Genomic DNA, 16,813 nt, shown 5'->3' with positions numbered 1-16,813 from the left:
AATTGCCCTGGATCCCATGGGCTCTTACCTTCTTAACCAATTTCCCATGCGGGACCTTATCAAAAGCCTTACTGAAATCCATGTAGACAACATCAACTGCTTTACTCTCATCGACACATCTAGTCACCTCCTCGGAAAATTCAATCAAGTTAGTTAGACATGATCTCCCCCTGCCAAAGCCATGCTGACGATCCCTGATTAATCCCTGCCTCTCCAAGTGGAGATTAATCCTGTCCCTCAGAACTTTTTCTAATATTTTCCCAACCACTGATGTTAGACTCACCGGCCTGTAATTACCTGGTTTATCCCTGCTACTCTTCTTGAATAATGGTACTGCATTCACTGTCCTCCAGTCCTCTGGCACCTCTCCTGTGGCCAGAGAGGATTTGAAAATTTGTATCAGAGCCCCTGCAATCTCCTCCCTTGCCTCACATAACAGGTATTCTATAGGCCTCCAAATAGAGAGAGAGAGACAGATAGAGTAGCAAATCTGCAGGGAAATCACAGAGATGTACAAGAACTATTGAGTGGTGATATTGGGGAACTTTAGTTACCCAAATATAATAGAGTCATTGAGTTTTACAGCACAGAAACATTGGGATAATTTTAGAGCAAAGGGAAAGGAGGGGGAGGAATTTCTGGATTATGTTCAGGAGAATTTCCTTGATCAGTCTTTTCTCTGTCCAACTCGAAAAGAGGCATTGCTGAATCTGGTGCTGGGAAATGAGGTGGACCAAGTGGATCAAGTGTCTATCGGGGAAACATTTGGGTTAGAGTGGTCATCATATCATAAGGTTTAGACCCATAATGCAGAAAAGCAAGGAACGATATAAGGTGGAACATCTAGATTGGAAGAGGGCTAATTTCAATGCGATGAGAAGGGATCGAGCCAGGATAAAATGAAACCAAAGACTGACAGGATAAACTGTAACAGAGCAAATGGTTATCTTTAAGGAGAAGATGCTTCAGGTACAGACTAGGTACATTCCAACAAGGGCGAAAGGTAGAGGAACCAAAAACAGGGCTCCTTGGATGATGAGGGGGATAGAGATTATGATGAAACAAAAAGAGGGTGTATGATGCATGTCAGGTGAATTCTTCAAGTGAGAACCAAATACAATAAGTTGAGAGGGAAAGTTAAGAGGGAAAATAAGACTGGCAAAGAGACGATATGAGAACAGAATGGCAGCCAACATAAAAGAAACCCAAAAATCTTCTACAGGCATGTAAATAGTAAGCTCGTAGTAAGAGGTGGACTGGGGCCTAGTAGGGACACAGAGGGTAATATATGCTTAGAGGTACAGGGCAGGTAATCAAGGGATATGGGGAGCGGGCAGGAAAGTGGAATTGAAGCCCAAGATCAGCCATGAGGGAAACATAGTATCTCCTTAAGCAATCAGATTGAAGGATTGTTAATTAAACAGTGGAGGGACTGAGAATGCAGGTGAATTAGAGTGGTTAAATCAGGTGCAGAAAGAGAAATAAAGAGAGGCAAAGAGAGATTAAGAGAAAGAGAAAAGAGACAGAAAGGAAAAAATGGGGAAAAAATGTAAATTTTAAATTTGACACTTTTAAAAAATCACCCCAAAAATCCAAAACCTCAAGGAATGAGGCCACATTTCTAATAATTAATTTTCAGTGCTAGAGAGGTTGGTTGGCAGTCATTGAGACTTGTTATATCATTAAGTGTGCTTACGATTGTTATTACTGGCCCTAAACATTTTGACATTCAGGGGAGGATCGAGGAGCATAAATACAACACAGGTGCAGAGATAACAACTGAGTATTGCAAAAGAATCACAGAGTGAAAAAGTGACAACTGAGGGCAGGAACTGAACCCAAGGGAACAAAGACCATGATTGAGGGTAAGTATTCAGATAAAGATCTAAGATAAATCTTAAGTTTTTGAAGTGTTAAGTTTTATTTCTGCAACGTTTTGATAGCCATCTAATAAATAGAAGCATCCCTCAATGACAATGCTTGGTGGTCTATATTCTTCTTGGGGTGCAGGCTGATGCAGGACTTCAGTTTTCTTTAAACTGATGTTTAGTCCGAAGAGTTGTGCCATATCTGAAAAATGTGTTGTTATACGTTTCAGGTCTGACTGACTGTGGGCCAGGAGAGCACAGTCATCGGTGAAAAGAAGTTCATGGATGAGTTTTTCTTGTGTCTTTGTGTGAGCCTGAAGATGCCTGAGGTTGAAAAGGCCTCCCTCAGTCCGGAAGTGTACATAAACTCCCTCCTTAAGGTGTTCCATTGCCTGCTGCAGCATCTTGCTGAAAAATATAGTGAATAGGATCGGGGCCAGCACACATCCCTGTTTCATGCCATTGGAGATACGGAAGGGATTCAAGTGGTCGCTGTTTTGCTTGACTCGTCTGCACTGAGTTTTATGAAACTGCTTCATCATGGCCAGGAACCTGGGTGGGCATCCAAGTTTTTCAAGGACTTTCCAAAGTCCATCCATGCACCAGGGCTCCCCTAAGTGCATCTCGCTCTTTAACTGGTATTCAGTTCTGAATACTGGTGAGACTGATGGTTCCACTGGGGAGTGCAGCCAGAGCCAAGTCCACAGCACCACGGGTGCCTCATCTGTACAGGGTGGGAGTGAGGGCAGGAGAAAGATTGATAAATCCCCAATAATGATAGGGGATTTTTCAGTTAGGAGAACAGACTGGCATTTCTGTGGCCTCAGACATGATTCTAGGGTGGTATGTTGCCTCCCTGGTGCCAGGGTCAAGGATGTCACTGAGCGGCTGCAGAACATTGTTAGGGGTCAGGGGGGTGTGGTGGTGGGGGGGGCAACAGCCAGAGATTGTGGTCCAAAACATAAGGAGGAGCAGGAATGAGGTCCTAAACGCAGAATTTAGGGATCTAGAGAGAGATTAATAAGCAGAACCTCAAAGCTAGTAATCTCTGGATTACTCCCCATTCCATGTGCTAGTGAGTATAGAAATAGGAGGATAGAGTAGATGAATGTGTGGTTGGAGAGTTAGTGCAGGAGGGAGGGCTTTAGATTCCTAGGACATTGGAACCAGTTCAGGGGAGGTGAAACCTGTACAGGCTAGACAGGTTGCGCCTGAACAGAGGCAGGACAAATGTCCTCGCAGGTGGTTTGCTGTAGTTGTGGAGGAGGGTTTAAACTAACTTGGCAGGGGCATATGCACCAGGATGTACCATTGTGAAGGAGAAACAAGATTCACAAAGGATTGGGAGAGACAGATAGCACTAGAGTAAGAAATAGTACGGTATTAGATGGGATCAGACTAATAGAGAATACAAGAAGGTCTAAGATAGGTTTGCATCGCATGTATGTTAATGCAGAAAACATGGTAAATAAGATTGGTGAGCTGCAGGCGCAGATTGTTGCATGGGAATATGATGCAGCAATAATGGTGACGGCTCCAAAAAAGGGCAGGACTGGATACTAACTATCCCTGGATACAAAATGTTAGGAAAACTAGGGAAGGAAAAGAGGATGGATGGTTTAGTATAGATTAAGGTGAGTATTACAGTGCTGGAGAGAGTCCTAGAGGGGACAAAGACAGAATCCATTTGCTTAGAGTTAAGAAAATATAGAGGTACCTTTAAACTACTGGGTGTATTCTATAGGCCACCAACTAGTGGGAAGGATATAGAGGAACAAATTTACAGGGATATTGCAGAGAGGTGCTAAAACGTTGGAGTTGTGATAATGGGGCATTTTATTCTGATATACACTGGGAGAGTAAGTAGGTTAAAGGGCAAAGGGGGCGAATAGTTTCTGAAGTGTGTTCAGGAGAAAATGTTTGATCAGTGCATGATCTCCTTGAATGGCAGAACAGGCTTGAAGGGGGCTAATTGACTACTCCTGTTCCTATGTGCCATTACGCTCCTGACTCCTTGTAGATGGTGAACAGGATTTAGGGAGACAGGAGGTGAGTTATTTGCTGCAGAATTCCCAGCCTCTGACCTGCTCTTGTAACCACAGTATTTATATGTCTGGTCCAGTTCAGTTCCTGCTCAATGGTAACCCTCAGGATGTTGATAGTGGGGGATTCAGTCGTTAAATATCAAGGAGAGGTGGTTAGATTCTCTCTTGTTGGAGATGGTCATTGCCTGGCACTTGTTTTTTTTATTATTCATTTGTGGGATGTTGGCGTCGCTGGCTAGGCCAGCATTTATTGCCCATCCCGAACTGTCTTTGAGAAAGTGGTGGTGAGCTGCCTTCTTGGATCGCTGCAGTTGGAGTATAGGGACACCAACAATGCTGTAAGGAAATAGTTCCAGGATTTTGACCCAGCATCAGTGAAGGAATGGCGATATAGTTCCAAGTCAGGGTGGTGTGTGACTTGGAGGGGAACTTGCAGGTGGTGGTGTTCTCACACATCTGCTGCCCTTGTCCTTCTAGGGGGTAGAGGCCGCGGGTTTGGAAGGTGCTGTCGAAGGAGCCTTGGTGAGTTGCTACAGTGCATCTTATAGATGATACACACTGCTACCATTGTGTGTTGGTGATGAAGAGAATTAACCTTGATGGTGGTGGATGGGATGCCAATCAAGCTGGCTGCTTTGCTTTGGATGGTGTCGAGCTTCTTGAGTATTGTTGGAGCTGCACTCATCCAGACAAGTGGAGAGTATTCCATCACATTACTGACTTGTGCCCTGTAGATGGTGGACAGGCACTGGGGAGACAGGAGGTGAGTTAGTCACCGCAGAATTCCCTCCTCTCACCTGCTCTTGTAGCCATAGCATTTATGTGGCTGGTCTAGTTCAGTTTGTGGTCAATGGTAACTCCCAGGATGTTCATAGTGAGAGATTCAGCGATGGTAATGCCATTGAACATCAAGGGGAGATGGTTAGATTCTCTATAGTTTGAGATGATCATTGCCTGGCACTTGTATGGCACCAATGTTACTTGCCACTTATCAGCCCAAGTCTGGATGTTGTCCAGGTCTTGCTGCATCTGGACATGGGCTGCTTCAGCCTGAGGAGTCACGAATGGTGCTGAACATTGTGCAATCATCAGTGAACATCTACACTTCTGACCTTATGATGGAGGGAAGGTCATTGATGAAGCAGCTGAAGGTGGTTGGGCCTAGGACACTACCCTGAGGAATTCCTGTAGTGATGTCCTGAGGCTGAGATGATTGACCTCCAACAGCCAGTGGGCAGCACAGTGGCACAGTGGTTAGCACTGCAGGCTCGCCAGTGCAGTGACCCAGGTTCGGTTCTGGGTACTGCCTGTGCGGAGTTTGTAAGTTCTCCCTGTGACTGTGTGGATTTCCGCTGGGTGCTCCTGTTTCCTCCCACAGCCAAAGACTTGCAGGTTGATAAGTAAATTGGCCATTGTAAATTGCCCCTAGTGTAGGTAGGTGGTAGGAGAATGGTGGGGATGTCGTAGGGAATATGGGATTTGTATAAATGGGTGGTTGTTGGTTGGCACAGACTCGGTGGGCAGAAGGGCCTGTTTCAGATTAGAGATACAGCACTGAAACAGGCCCTTCGGCCCACCGAGTCTGTGCCGACCATCAACCACCCATTTATACTAACCCTACACTAATCCCATATTCCTACCAAACATCCCCACCTGTCTCTATATTTCCCTACCACCTACCTATACTAGTGACAATTTATAATGGCCAATTTACCTATCAACCTGCAAGTCTTTTGGCTTGTGGGAGGAAACCGGAGCACCCGGAGAAAACCCACGCAGACACAGGGAGAACTTGCAAACTCCACACAGGCAGTACCCGGAATCGAACCCGGGTCCCTGGAGCTGTGAGGCTGCGGTGCTAACCACTGCGCCACTGTGCTGTATCTCCCTATGACTCTATAACCACAACCATCTTCCTTTGTGCCAGGTATGACTCCAGCCCTTGATTCCCATTGACTTCAATTTTGCTAGAGCTCCTTGATGCTACACTTGGTCAAATGCTGTCTTGATATCAAGGGCAGTCACTTTCACCTCACCTCTGGAATTCAGCTCTTTTGTCCATGTTTGGGCCAAGGCTGTAATGAGGTCTGGAGCCAAGTATTTCTGGCAGAACCCAAACTGAGCATCAGTGAACAGGTTACTGCATTTTAAGTGCCGCTTGATAGCACTGTCAACAACATCTTCCATCACTTTGCTGATGATTGAGAGTAGACTGATAGGGTGGTAATTGGATGGATTGGATTTGTCCTGCTTTTTGTGGACAGGAATTACCCGGGCAATTTTCCACTTTGTTGGGTAGATGAGTGTTATAGTTGTGTTGATAGACTCTTAGCATTATGATCCGGGAAGTATGCAGTGCGCCTTTAAGGCTGTAAAAAGATCAGTACTGCTTTTAAGGCAGCAAGTTCCAGAGACTGAGTCAAAGAATGCATTCTCATTACCGTAGGATACAGCCACTCACAGACTGAGGATTGAGAGATACATTGTTGCCGAATGACATTTGAAACTAGCTGGCTTTTGAGAGTTAACAGACACAGACAGACAGCTGGACCAGCATATACTGAAGGAAATGAGAGCTCTCCCTTGGTTTATTTAAACCCTATTTATTATGCTCTCAGAATTCTGATGTCAAGCCAGATTAATTTCTTAAAAGAAACTAATCAAATTGATTTAGTTACTGAACTGTAATTGCTGAAATTCATCACTGGAAAAGAAGAGCATCAATTCAACTGCTAAATTAGACTATGGACTGTTCTAAAGTTGAAGAATCTTTTTCTCCCAATCGGATGGCTGTGAGGACTTCATGCAACCTTAGACTGGTCCACATTGGAAGAGTCCACTTCGGCAGGAGTGTAAATCTGCAAGGACACTATTTTTTTTCTATTTTAAATGTTGTTTATATCTTAGTAGTGTTTAAGAATTTAGTTTTTCTAATTAAACAGTTAATTTGTTGATCTAAAGACACCTGGTTTGGTTAGCCTCATTCGGGGGTTAATAGATGGTTCAATTTGGCTGGGTCTTTCTTTAATTTGAAAGTTTAATATGATATGTTAGGCGATCTGTGGAGGGATGGGACTGAATCAACAGTGCATTTCTCCCACCACAATCAGAATCATATATTTTGACTGGGGGCTTTGACTTGAGCGGTTGGTCGTATCATATTAATTGAGGGCTCACTCAAGATTGAATCATATTTAATTTGGTGGCTTGCATTTGGGATGAGAATCAGACTAAATTGGAGTGCTCGCATTTGGAATCATATTAATTACTCATTTCTGGGATAACACATTTAAATTGGGATCAATTGGAAACTCTATTGTTGGGATCTAAATCTAACGCCAATTACAAAGAAATAAAAGAACCAGGTCCCTTGTATAATAGGGTGCAGTCTATACCATTGGAATGACATTGGTGGTTGCAGCAGAGTTTTTGGGAAAGCAGAATGTTTCCCTGAGTGACTTGATAACTTTAACTAAGAACAAATTAAAAGAATTGACAGAGAAATTGGGGTTAGAATTGAAATCAGGAGCCAAAAAAGCAGAGATAATTGACATAATAGCTGAACATCTGGAATTGGTAGAAGATGATGATGAATATGAGGAACGAGAAAGAAGTAGGTCCGAGAGTGACGCAGTGGTATTGGCTCGGATTCAGTTAGAAACAAAAAAACTTGAATTGGAAAACAGGGAGAAAGAGAGGGAATTAGGCTAAAAGAGATGGAACTAAGACATAAGGGTCAGGGAGAATCTGAATTTAGATCAGGACCCAGAGAAATGTTGTTTAAATTTATACAGGCTGTTCCTAAGTTTGAGGAAAGGGACATAGAGGCATTTTTCATATCTTTAGAAAAAATAGCCAAGCAGATGAAATGCCAGAGTGTTATCACTGCCACAAAATGGGTCATCTTCATTCAGAGTGCTGGAAATTGCGAGGTAAACCCATAGGACTTGTTGGGGTACACAAAGCTAGTGCAGAGGAAAAGACTAGTATAGCAGACTAGGTTATAGCTTTAACGACAGCTGTGAATGTGAAACCAGATACTAAAACTAAAAAGAGTGTAGACGTTAAGAGTAAAATACCTGAGAGTTATAATGAATTTCTGTGAAAGGGGAGAATAACTCCGCATCCTGTAAGTGAGGCAGGAAAACCTATCATTATACTCAGGGACACAGGAGCAACCCAAACACTCTTGCTGGGGAAAGATATGAGGTTTCCACCAGAGAGCGCCTTGAATGCTAAAGTTTTAGTTAATGGAATTGGCGGGGAGAATATACCCGTACCTTTGTATAATGTGTGCCTAGAGAGTGACCTAATATCTGTAGTCACCCAATCAATGGCTAAACAGGATCCATTGTCGGAGGTAAAAGGGGCACCACAAATAGATAGCCAAGCATCTGAAACCTTTTGTTTGAGGATTTAGATAATCCAAATGAGATGTTTAACAGATCGTCCATCATTGCAGCACAGCAAGCTGATCCAGAGCTATACCGAATGGCACAGACAGCTCTGTCAGAAGCTGAGGTGAAGGAGTTTCAGAAGGCTATTAGATGGCAAACGGGGCTTTGCGGAGGAAATGAAGACTGCCTCATAGGCCTGCAGACGAGGACTGGACAGTTGTTGAACAGATAGTGGTACCACCTAAATATCAACAAGGATTATTAAGGTTAGCACATGACATTCCTTTTGCAGGACATAGGTGAATTTGGAAATCATGTATAAGCCAACATTATTATTGACCAGGTCTTACAAAGGATGTGAGACAATTTTGTAGAACATGCCATACATGTCAAATGGTGGGAAAGCCACAACCTACCACTGTGCCGGATGAAGAACCGGTTGTGTCACATTAATTTGCTCAAACCATATTACCGCAGGGAGGAGGATAAGCCAGTACAGGTATGTCAGGTAATTGGGACTGTGGAGAAGGAAAAGGATAGTGAGGATGAGGCAGAAATAGGCCTAGGAAATTCTCAGATTGAACCTCCAACTGTCAGATTAGCGAAAATAGAATGCTAGGAAAATTAGACAATATGCTTTTACACTTAGAGGCAAAACAGCATGAAGACCTAACAAGGTTTTTCACAACGTTTCAAAACATTTGTAGGGATAAGCCGGGATGTACAACCTTAGCCACATATGATGTGGACATCGGGGAAACCGTTCCTTTAAAACAACATCTTTACCGCTTGAGTCCAAATAAACAGGCCCAAGTGAAAGCAGAGATCCAGTACATGCTGGAAAATAATTTGATCGAACCTAGTCAAAGTAGCTGGAGTTCACCAGTAATTCTGGTATCTAAACCTAACGGGTCAACCTGATTTTGTATAGATTATAGAAATGTTAATGCTGTAACCAAGGCAGACTCCTACCCAATTCCATGTTTAGAAGACTGTATTGACAGAGTGGGCAGTGCTAAGTTTCGTACCAAGATCTACTTGTTATAGGGATACTGGCAAGTTCCTTTGACTCCTTGAGCCAAAGAGATATCAGCTTTTGTAACACCTGACGGTCTTTATCATTGCCGGGTGATGCCATTTGGGAAAAAAAATGTCCCAGCCACTTTTCAAAGATTAGTGAATCAGGTGGTAGTCAGTGTTCCCAACTATGTAGTATATCTCGATAATGTACTAATATATAGTAACACTTGGCAAGAACACTTAAACCAATTAAAACTTTTGTTTAAAAAGTTACGAGCTGCGGACCTACTGGTAAATTTGGAAAAAAGTGAATTCGGAAAGGCAAGAGTAACTTACCTCGGACACATAGTGGGCAAGGTCAGGTATTACCAAATACGGCAAAGGTACAAGCCTTAATGGAGTTCCCTACCCCTAAATCAAAACGGGAAATAATGAGATTTTTAGGGATGTGCGGCTTTTATCGGAAATTTGTACGACACTTTAGTACTGTGGCTGGTCCGTTAACTGACTTGCTACAAAAAAAGAAAAACAAAGTAGTATGGTCAGATGAATGCCAGGCAGCTTTTGAAAAGCTAAAGGCAATCCTAATTAGTGAACCAGTGTTGGCTGTTCCAAATTTCGCGAAACCCTTTAAATTAGCGATTGATACTAGCGATCTGGAGGTTGGTGCAGTCCTATTGCAAGATGATGAATCGGGCACAGAGAAGCCAGTAGGGTATATTTCTAGAAAACTGAATTATCATCATCAAAAATATTCCACTGTGGAAAAAGAAACATTGGGACTTTTACTGGCTCTCAAACATTTTGAGGTGTATGTCCAATAGGACTATAAGGAGATATTAATATAAACTGACCATAACCCATTACCATTTGTGGAAAAGTTTAAGAACCGAATGCTAGAATCTTTAGATGGAGTCTGTTGTTACAGCCTTATCACCTGAGGGTTGTACACATTTCAGGGGAAAATAATGTTATCACAGACGCTTTGTCGCAGATTTAACCATGTTAATGTATGTGGATGGCGATGAGAATGCTGTAAATTATTAGCAGAGCATATCTGTAAATGTGGGAAAAAATGTTAGCTTTTTTTCAAATTGTATTTTTTACACATTGTAATGAAACACATTTCAGGACTGGTGTTTTATTCCACCAGGGGCAGAGGTGTTATAATCCTATAGTTTTTTCTTTTCCGGGAAGTATGCAGTGTGCCTTTAAGGCTGTAAAAAGATCAGTACTGCCTTAAGGCAGCAGGCTCCAGAGATTGAGTCAAAGAATGCATTCTTGTTGCCATAGGATCTCGCCACTCAGACTGAGGATTGAGAGATACATTGTTGCTGATTGACGTCTGAAACTAGCTGAAAAACTGGCTTTTGAGACAGTTAACAGACACAGACAGATAGCTGGACCAGCATATACTGAAGGAAATGAGAGCTCTCCCTCGGTTTATTTAAACCCTATTTATTATACTCTCAGAATTCTGATGTCAAGCCAGATTAATTACTTAAAATAAAATAACCAAATTCCTTTAACTACTGATCTGTAATTACTGAAATTCATCGCTGGAAAAGAAGAGCATCAATTCAACTGCTGAATTAGACTACAGACTGTTCTACTGTTTTTTTCCCCATCAGATGGCTGTGAGGACTGCAAGAAACCTTAGATAGGTCCACATTGGAAGAGTCCACTTCAGCAGGAGTGTAAATCTGCAAGGACACTATTTTTTCTATTTTAAATGTTATTTATATCTCAGTATTGTTTAAGAATTTAGTTTTTCTAATTAAACAGTTAATTTGTTGATCTAAAGCCACCTGGTTTGGTTAGCCTCATTCCGGGGGGTAGGTGGGGGTAGGTTTATAGATGGTACAATTTGGCTGGGTCTTTCTTTAATTTGAAAAGTTTAAAATGATATGTTATGTGATCTGTGGAGGGACGGGATTGAATTAACAGTGCGTTTCTCCCACGACAATCAGAATCATATTTTTGATTGGGGGTTTTGACTTGAGCGGTTGTTCTTAACACCAGCATGGCTATCTACTCCCAGTGCCTTCTCAGCGTGTGTCTGGAGGGCCTCTTGGCCCCCTGTGGAGAGATGACATATCTTCTCCTCTGCACCTCCTTGACTGAGGCCTCCAGTGCAGCACCTGAAAATCTTGAGAGCTCACTCTCTGCCACACTGTTCTTCTACCTCACATTCCCTTCTGCAACCAGTTCCAGCACCTGGTCCAGCCAGAATGCACATCCCCTTTAAGAGGTGCAGGCTGTCTTTAAGTTGTGCTAGCCTCTCACAATTTTGCATTCTGTGCTCAGGTGTGCAGCCACTCAGCAGTGTGCTTAGCGGTAGCTGCACGCAGAGACTATTTTGAATAAGGAGGCAGCACAAAGTTTGCATGCTGCCTGCATCAGAATCAATGGACGCTATACGATTAACACATGCCCGTGAGAGGTGACTTCATTGAAACATAGAAGATTCTGAAGGGGCTTGACAGGGTAGACACAGAGAGGTTGATTTCCCTGGCTGGGGAATCTACAACATGGGGGCACAGACTCAGGATAAGGGGCCAATCATTTAGGACTGAAATGCAGAGAAATTTCTTCGCTCAAAGGGTCGTGAATTTTTGGAATTCTCAACCCCAGAGGGTTGTGAATGCTCCATTGTTGAGTATATTTAAGGCTGAGATAGACAGATTTTTGGTTTCTCAGGAAGTCAAGGGATATGGGGAGTGGATGGGAAAGTGAAGTTGAGGCCGAGGGTCAGCCCTGATTGTATTGAATGGCATAGCAGGCTCGAGGGCCGCTTAGTCTACTCCTGCTCTTATTCTTATGTTCTTATCTTGGTTCTTCCAGTTTATATTCGTAAAAGCATGTGTAACGAATTTAGGTCTGCCATAAATACTTTCTTGGGTTCAGTAATGTCAGTCGATCTATTAAGATCTTCTGAGCATCTTGACTCACACTGCTCTGTATCTATTTGAGTGCTAGAATAACTCAGGATGGGCACTCTTTTCTTTAGCCTGCTTATTTCTTCAATCTCTAAAGATGGGCAGAGTGAACACTTGTTGAGATGAGACTCATTCAGCTGATTTATTTTCTATCAGATAAACATACAGAACAACAGGTATGATCAGATTAATTTATTTCAATCAATGTCACTTGTCTTCACATATTAATGTAAAAGTGATCAACAATTCTGTGCTTCACTAGTTATGTGGGTTGTCTTGCTTAACCTTAAGCTAATTTTCTACCTCTTCTTTCTTGTATTCCATCCCTCTCAGACCTCTTTGTTGTCTGACTGCCTGCTTCATGACCTCTGTATTTAAAGATCAGCTTTTCTCCATGTTTTAAATTTCAAAGCAAAAAGAGATTGAAGGGCTTTCCAACATAGTGAATGTGAGGCGTCCTCCCCCAATACCAAAACAAGCTAACAAACATCTTACGGTTTAGTACCTAATGAAAGCAAGTTCTAACCGGCATACTAATCCATCTTTTAACCTGGAGCACAGTGGCGCAGTGGTTAGCACTGCAGCCTCACAGCTCCAGGGACCCGGGTTCGATTCTGGGTACTGCCTGTGCGGAGTTTGCAAGTTCTCCCTGTGTCTGCGTGGGTTTCCTCCGGGTGCTCCGGTTTCCTCCCACATGCCAAAGACTTGCAGGTTGATAGGTAAATTGGCCATTATAAATTGCCCCTAGTATAGGTAGGTGGTAGGGAAATATATAGGGACAGGTGGGGATGTGGTAGGAATATGGGATTAGTGTAGGATTAGTATAAGTGGGTGGTTGATGGTCGGCACAGACTTGGTGGGCCGAAGGGCCTGTTTCAGTGCTGTATCTCTAAACTTTTTAAAACAAGGCAGACTACACTTCCACTTAAAAGAAAACTCACCATTCGAAATGTCATTCATATTTTCAAATCTTTTTGGTGGGAAAGGGGTTAATGTCAGGGCATGCTTTACTTAGACTGAGTGATTAGCTGCTCTGAAGTGATGGCCCCATTACTTTCAATGGAGATATCAAAGGCATTTCTCCCTCATTGATGTGATAGGATTGGTGACACAGTGAGGAAATCTGACCTGCGGCTTCCTATTCATTATAAGATTTGTTTTTTCAAAAAAAAAAATCCCGCACTTTAATCAGTGTATACATTTTCAATGTAAAGTGGAGGATTTTGAATAACAAGCAATTCCACTCGAGTAAACAAGCAACAGTGGGATGGAGGATTTTAGTCACAAGAGTTAGGTTGGAAAAGCAGGGGTTGTTTTTAGAGCAAAGGAGATTGAGGGGAGATTTGATAGATGTATAAGATTATGACAGGCATAGATAAAGTAGACAAAGAAAAACTGTTCTCATTAACTGATAGTACAAGGACGAGAGGACACAAATTGAAGATGTTGGGCAAGAGATGCAAGGGGAATATGAGGAAGAACCTCTTTATGCAATGAGTGGTAATGACCTGGAACTCACTGCGCACAAGCGTGGTGGACGTGGAGACAATTAATGATTTTAAAAGAAAATTGGATGGGCACTTGAGGGAAATTAACTTGTAGTTGCAGGGCGACAGGGATCGAGTGAGGGAGTGACACTGCTTGGATGTCTCTGTGGAGAACCAGCATGGACTCGATGGGCCGAATGGTTTCCTTTTGTCCTGTAAATGACTCTGACTCTATGGCTAAAATTCTTTACTTTAACCAAAAACAATCAGGTATGCAAAACGGTATCAACTCACTTAATTAAACTTTCTCACAATATACAAACTGGAGAAAGTTCAAAATGTGTTTAAGTACAGGTGAGAAAATCTACAAACCAACCAATGTAAAATGTGCCCTTGATTAGTTTCAGGAAGATCTGCCAAATTGTGCTAAATGTGAACTGAACATCTGGACACTGTGAAATAGGAACATAGGAACAATAAACATCCCTCACAAATTGCGATGGCAGTGGGTAGAAAGACTACTTTACTTGGATATGGTTTGTTCAATCCAATATAAAGGCAAAACTACAATGCAAATCACGTTAAAACATGTGAAATTTATCCACCATAATAGTTGTGGAAAACCATTTTTAAAAGGGTGAAAAAACGCCAATACATATAACTGTCTTTAAAAACATTCTTACTTGAAGGAAAATGCTCACATTATTAAAGGGGCACTGTTGCTGCATTTGGGAGGCTTAATCTTACTTTGGAACCAGTGTGCCCTAAAGGATAGATCCAAAATCCAGATCAGTTTTTAGTCTGAGTGATTGCTGTCTCATTGCTGCACATGCAATGTGATTTTCTAGATTGTTATATTACTGAACTTAAGAATTTGCTGGTGGCAGATGGAGCCGATATTATGCTAAGGTAATAAAAACATAAGAAATCTCCATTAATCACTTAGTTGTGCATTACTTTGTTAGTGAACTGCAAAGTCCTGAGATCCCTTCGCAGATGACAGTGCCCTTTTGAATGCCACATTAACTTCAGTTTGGCACACAACAGTTTCAGAGTTTAAAAAAAAGTTGTTCTTTTCTACGCAATTTAAATTTTAATATGAAAATATAGAACAATGGAATCTGAACATCTTTTAAAACTTTTTAGGTGCTTTATGTTGTCTTCTGATTAATTTTTCTTTACCCTTCTTTTCTGAGAGTGAATCACTGAATGTACTTGTGACACTGACAGTTTCTATGCTTCCGACTCTCTCTGAGAGCGTACCGAGAACCAACTCTTCTATGTCAAAGGTGGAGTAATCATTGGCCTCCTTCTCAATGGACTTAGGCCGTGGTCGTGGGTCTGTAACTATGGTCAGTTGGTTAGGCGGGTTTGTGGGCTTCACAGGCTTAGCTTTGGGTCTCTGTTCCTCCTCATCCTCCCCATTCATACAGCTGACACACAGAAGCTCACGAATGAATGATGAACTAAAATACAAACAGGGGAAAGGGGCAGAAGTAAAAGAAAATCCAAGTGATACTGACAGGAAAATTAATATTAATGCAAGCAACACAAAAGGGTTAATGAAGGGAAAGAAATAAAAGTTTCATACATTAAGGTTAACAAAACGAATGAAAACCATACTTATATGCAAATCAGATTAATATAACAAAACAAATATAAACCAGAATCACTTGCAGAAGCATGCTGGCAACTGAACATCATTTTGAATGGATTAATCAGCCTTTATTTGATTTGACATTCGTTACTCAAAGAAATCCAGATAAACTTGAACAAAATGGTGTTTAGATCAGCAAATTGTACTTCACCTTCCTGAAGAGATGGTTGGAGGTGAGTGTAAAGGTTTTGTGCAGCGGAGCATGTGGGAAATATTTGTGCTCATGCTGAAATGTTCAGACCAGATGGAAAAAGGAGACAGAAAGTACTTATCTGAGTTATTCAGCTGAATGGCAGAATGTTCTCACCTCGTACCATACAGAGGCATGTGATCAACGGCTTGTCGGTTGTTAAAGCAACAACTACTTGCATTTACACAGCACAATTAACATATGTCCCAAGGCACTTCACAGGTATAGTAATCAAACTAAATTTGACACTGAGCCACATAGGAGATATTAGATCAGATGACCAAAAGCTTAGCCAAAGAGGTAGATTTTAAGGAGTGTCTTAAAGAAGGAAAGTGAGGTGGAGAGGCAGAGAGATGTAGAGAGGGTATTCCAGAGCTTAGGGCCCAGGCAGCTGAAGGTACGGCCATCAATGGTGGAGTGATTAAAATTGGGATGCTCAAGTGGCCAGCATTAGAGGGGCACAGATATCTCGGAGGGTTATGGGGCTGCAGGAGATTCTAGAGACAGGGTGGAGCAAGGCCATGGACGGATTTGAAAACAAGGATGAGAATTTTAAAATTGAGGTGTTGCTTAACTGGGAACCGGTGTAGGTCAGTGAGCACAGGGGTGAAAGAGGAACATTACTTCTTTTATTCTTTGTCACAAAACTGTAATAAATATATCGTTCGTTACCTGGGACATTGAAACACATCATGCAGAATTGCCTTCCTTCTGATTTTGAAGTGGTCATTGTGATTTTTTGAGAGAGTTGTCTAGAAATTTTTAAAATGCAAACCAGAAACCAGGCCCCTGGCTTAAGGGAAATAAAAGCCCATTTCTTTCATCCATCTCTGGGTCATTACTTACCAGGTATAGCGCCTATAACTTTATATCCATAGTTAAGATTAGATTAGATTAGAGATACAGCACTGAAACAGGCCCTTCGGCCCACCGAGTCTGTGCCGAACATCAACCACCCATTTATACTAATCCTACACTAATCCCATATTCCTACCAAACATCCCCACCTGTCCCTATATTTCCCTACCACCTACCTATACTAGTGACAATTTATAATGGCCAATTTACCTATCAACCTGCAAGTCTTTTGGCTTGTGGGAGGAAACCGGAGCACCCGGAGAAAACCCACGCAGACACAGGGAGAACTTGCAAACTCTACACAGGCAGTACCCGGAATCGAACCCGGGTCCCTGGAGCTGTCAGGCTGCGG

General features: G+C 42.2%; 1 protein-coding gene across 20 annotated transcripts in view; it reads right to left on the bottom strand.

Moving 5' to 3' along the window:
- The window catches only part of LOC137353703 (regulating synaptic membrane exocytosis protein 3-like), a 1,492,914-nt gene that overhangs the window by 134,817 nt on the left and 1,341,284 nt on the right, over nt 1–16,813 (bottom strand). For 2 of the 20 annotated variants that reach the window (XM_068020100.1, XM_068020101.1), the window contains one exon: nt 12,482–15,222. The exons of the other annotated variants lie outside the window; for them this stretch is intronic. In XM_068020100.1, the coding sequence (XP_067876201.1) occupies nt 14,889–15,222 (334 nt within the window). In that variant the 3' untranslated portion in view covers nt 12,482–14,888. Of the gene's footprint in view, nt 1–12,481; nt 15,223–16,813 lie in introns of those variants that run through there. 20 annotated transcript variants of the gene reach the window in all.

The sequence above is a fragment of the Heterodontus francisci genome, chromosome 3 (genome assembly GCF_036365525.1).
Source record: "Heterodontus francisci isolate sHetFra1 chromosome 3, sHetFra1.hap1, whole genome shotgun sequence".
Lineage (NCBI taxonomy): Eukaryota > Metazoa > Chordata > Chondrichthyes > Heterodontiformes > Heterodontidae > Heterodontus > Heterodontus francisci.
This window is presented reverse-complemented; position numbering and strand designations above follow the sequence as displayed.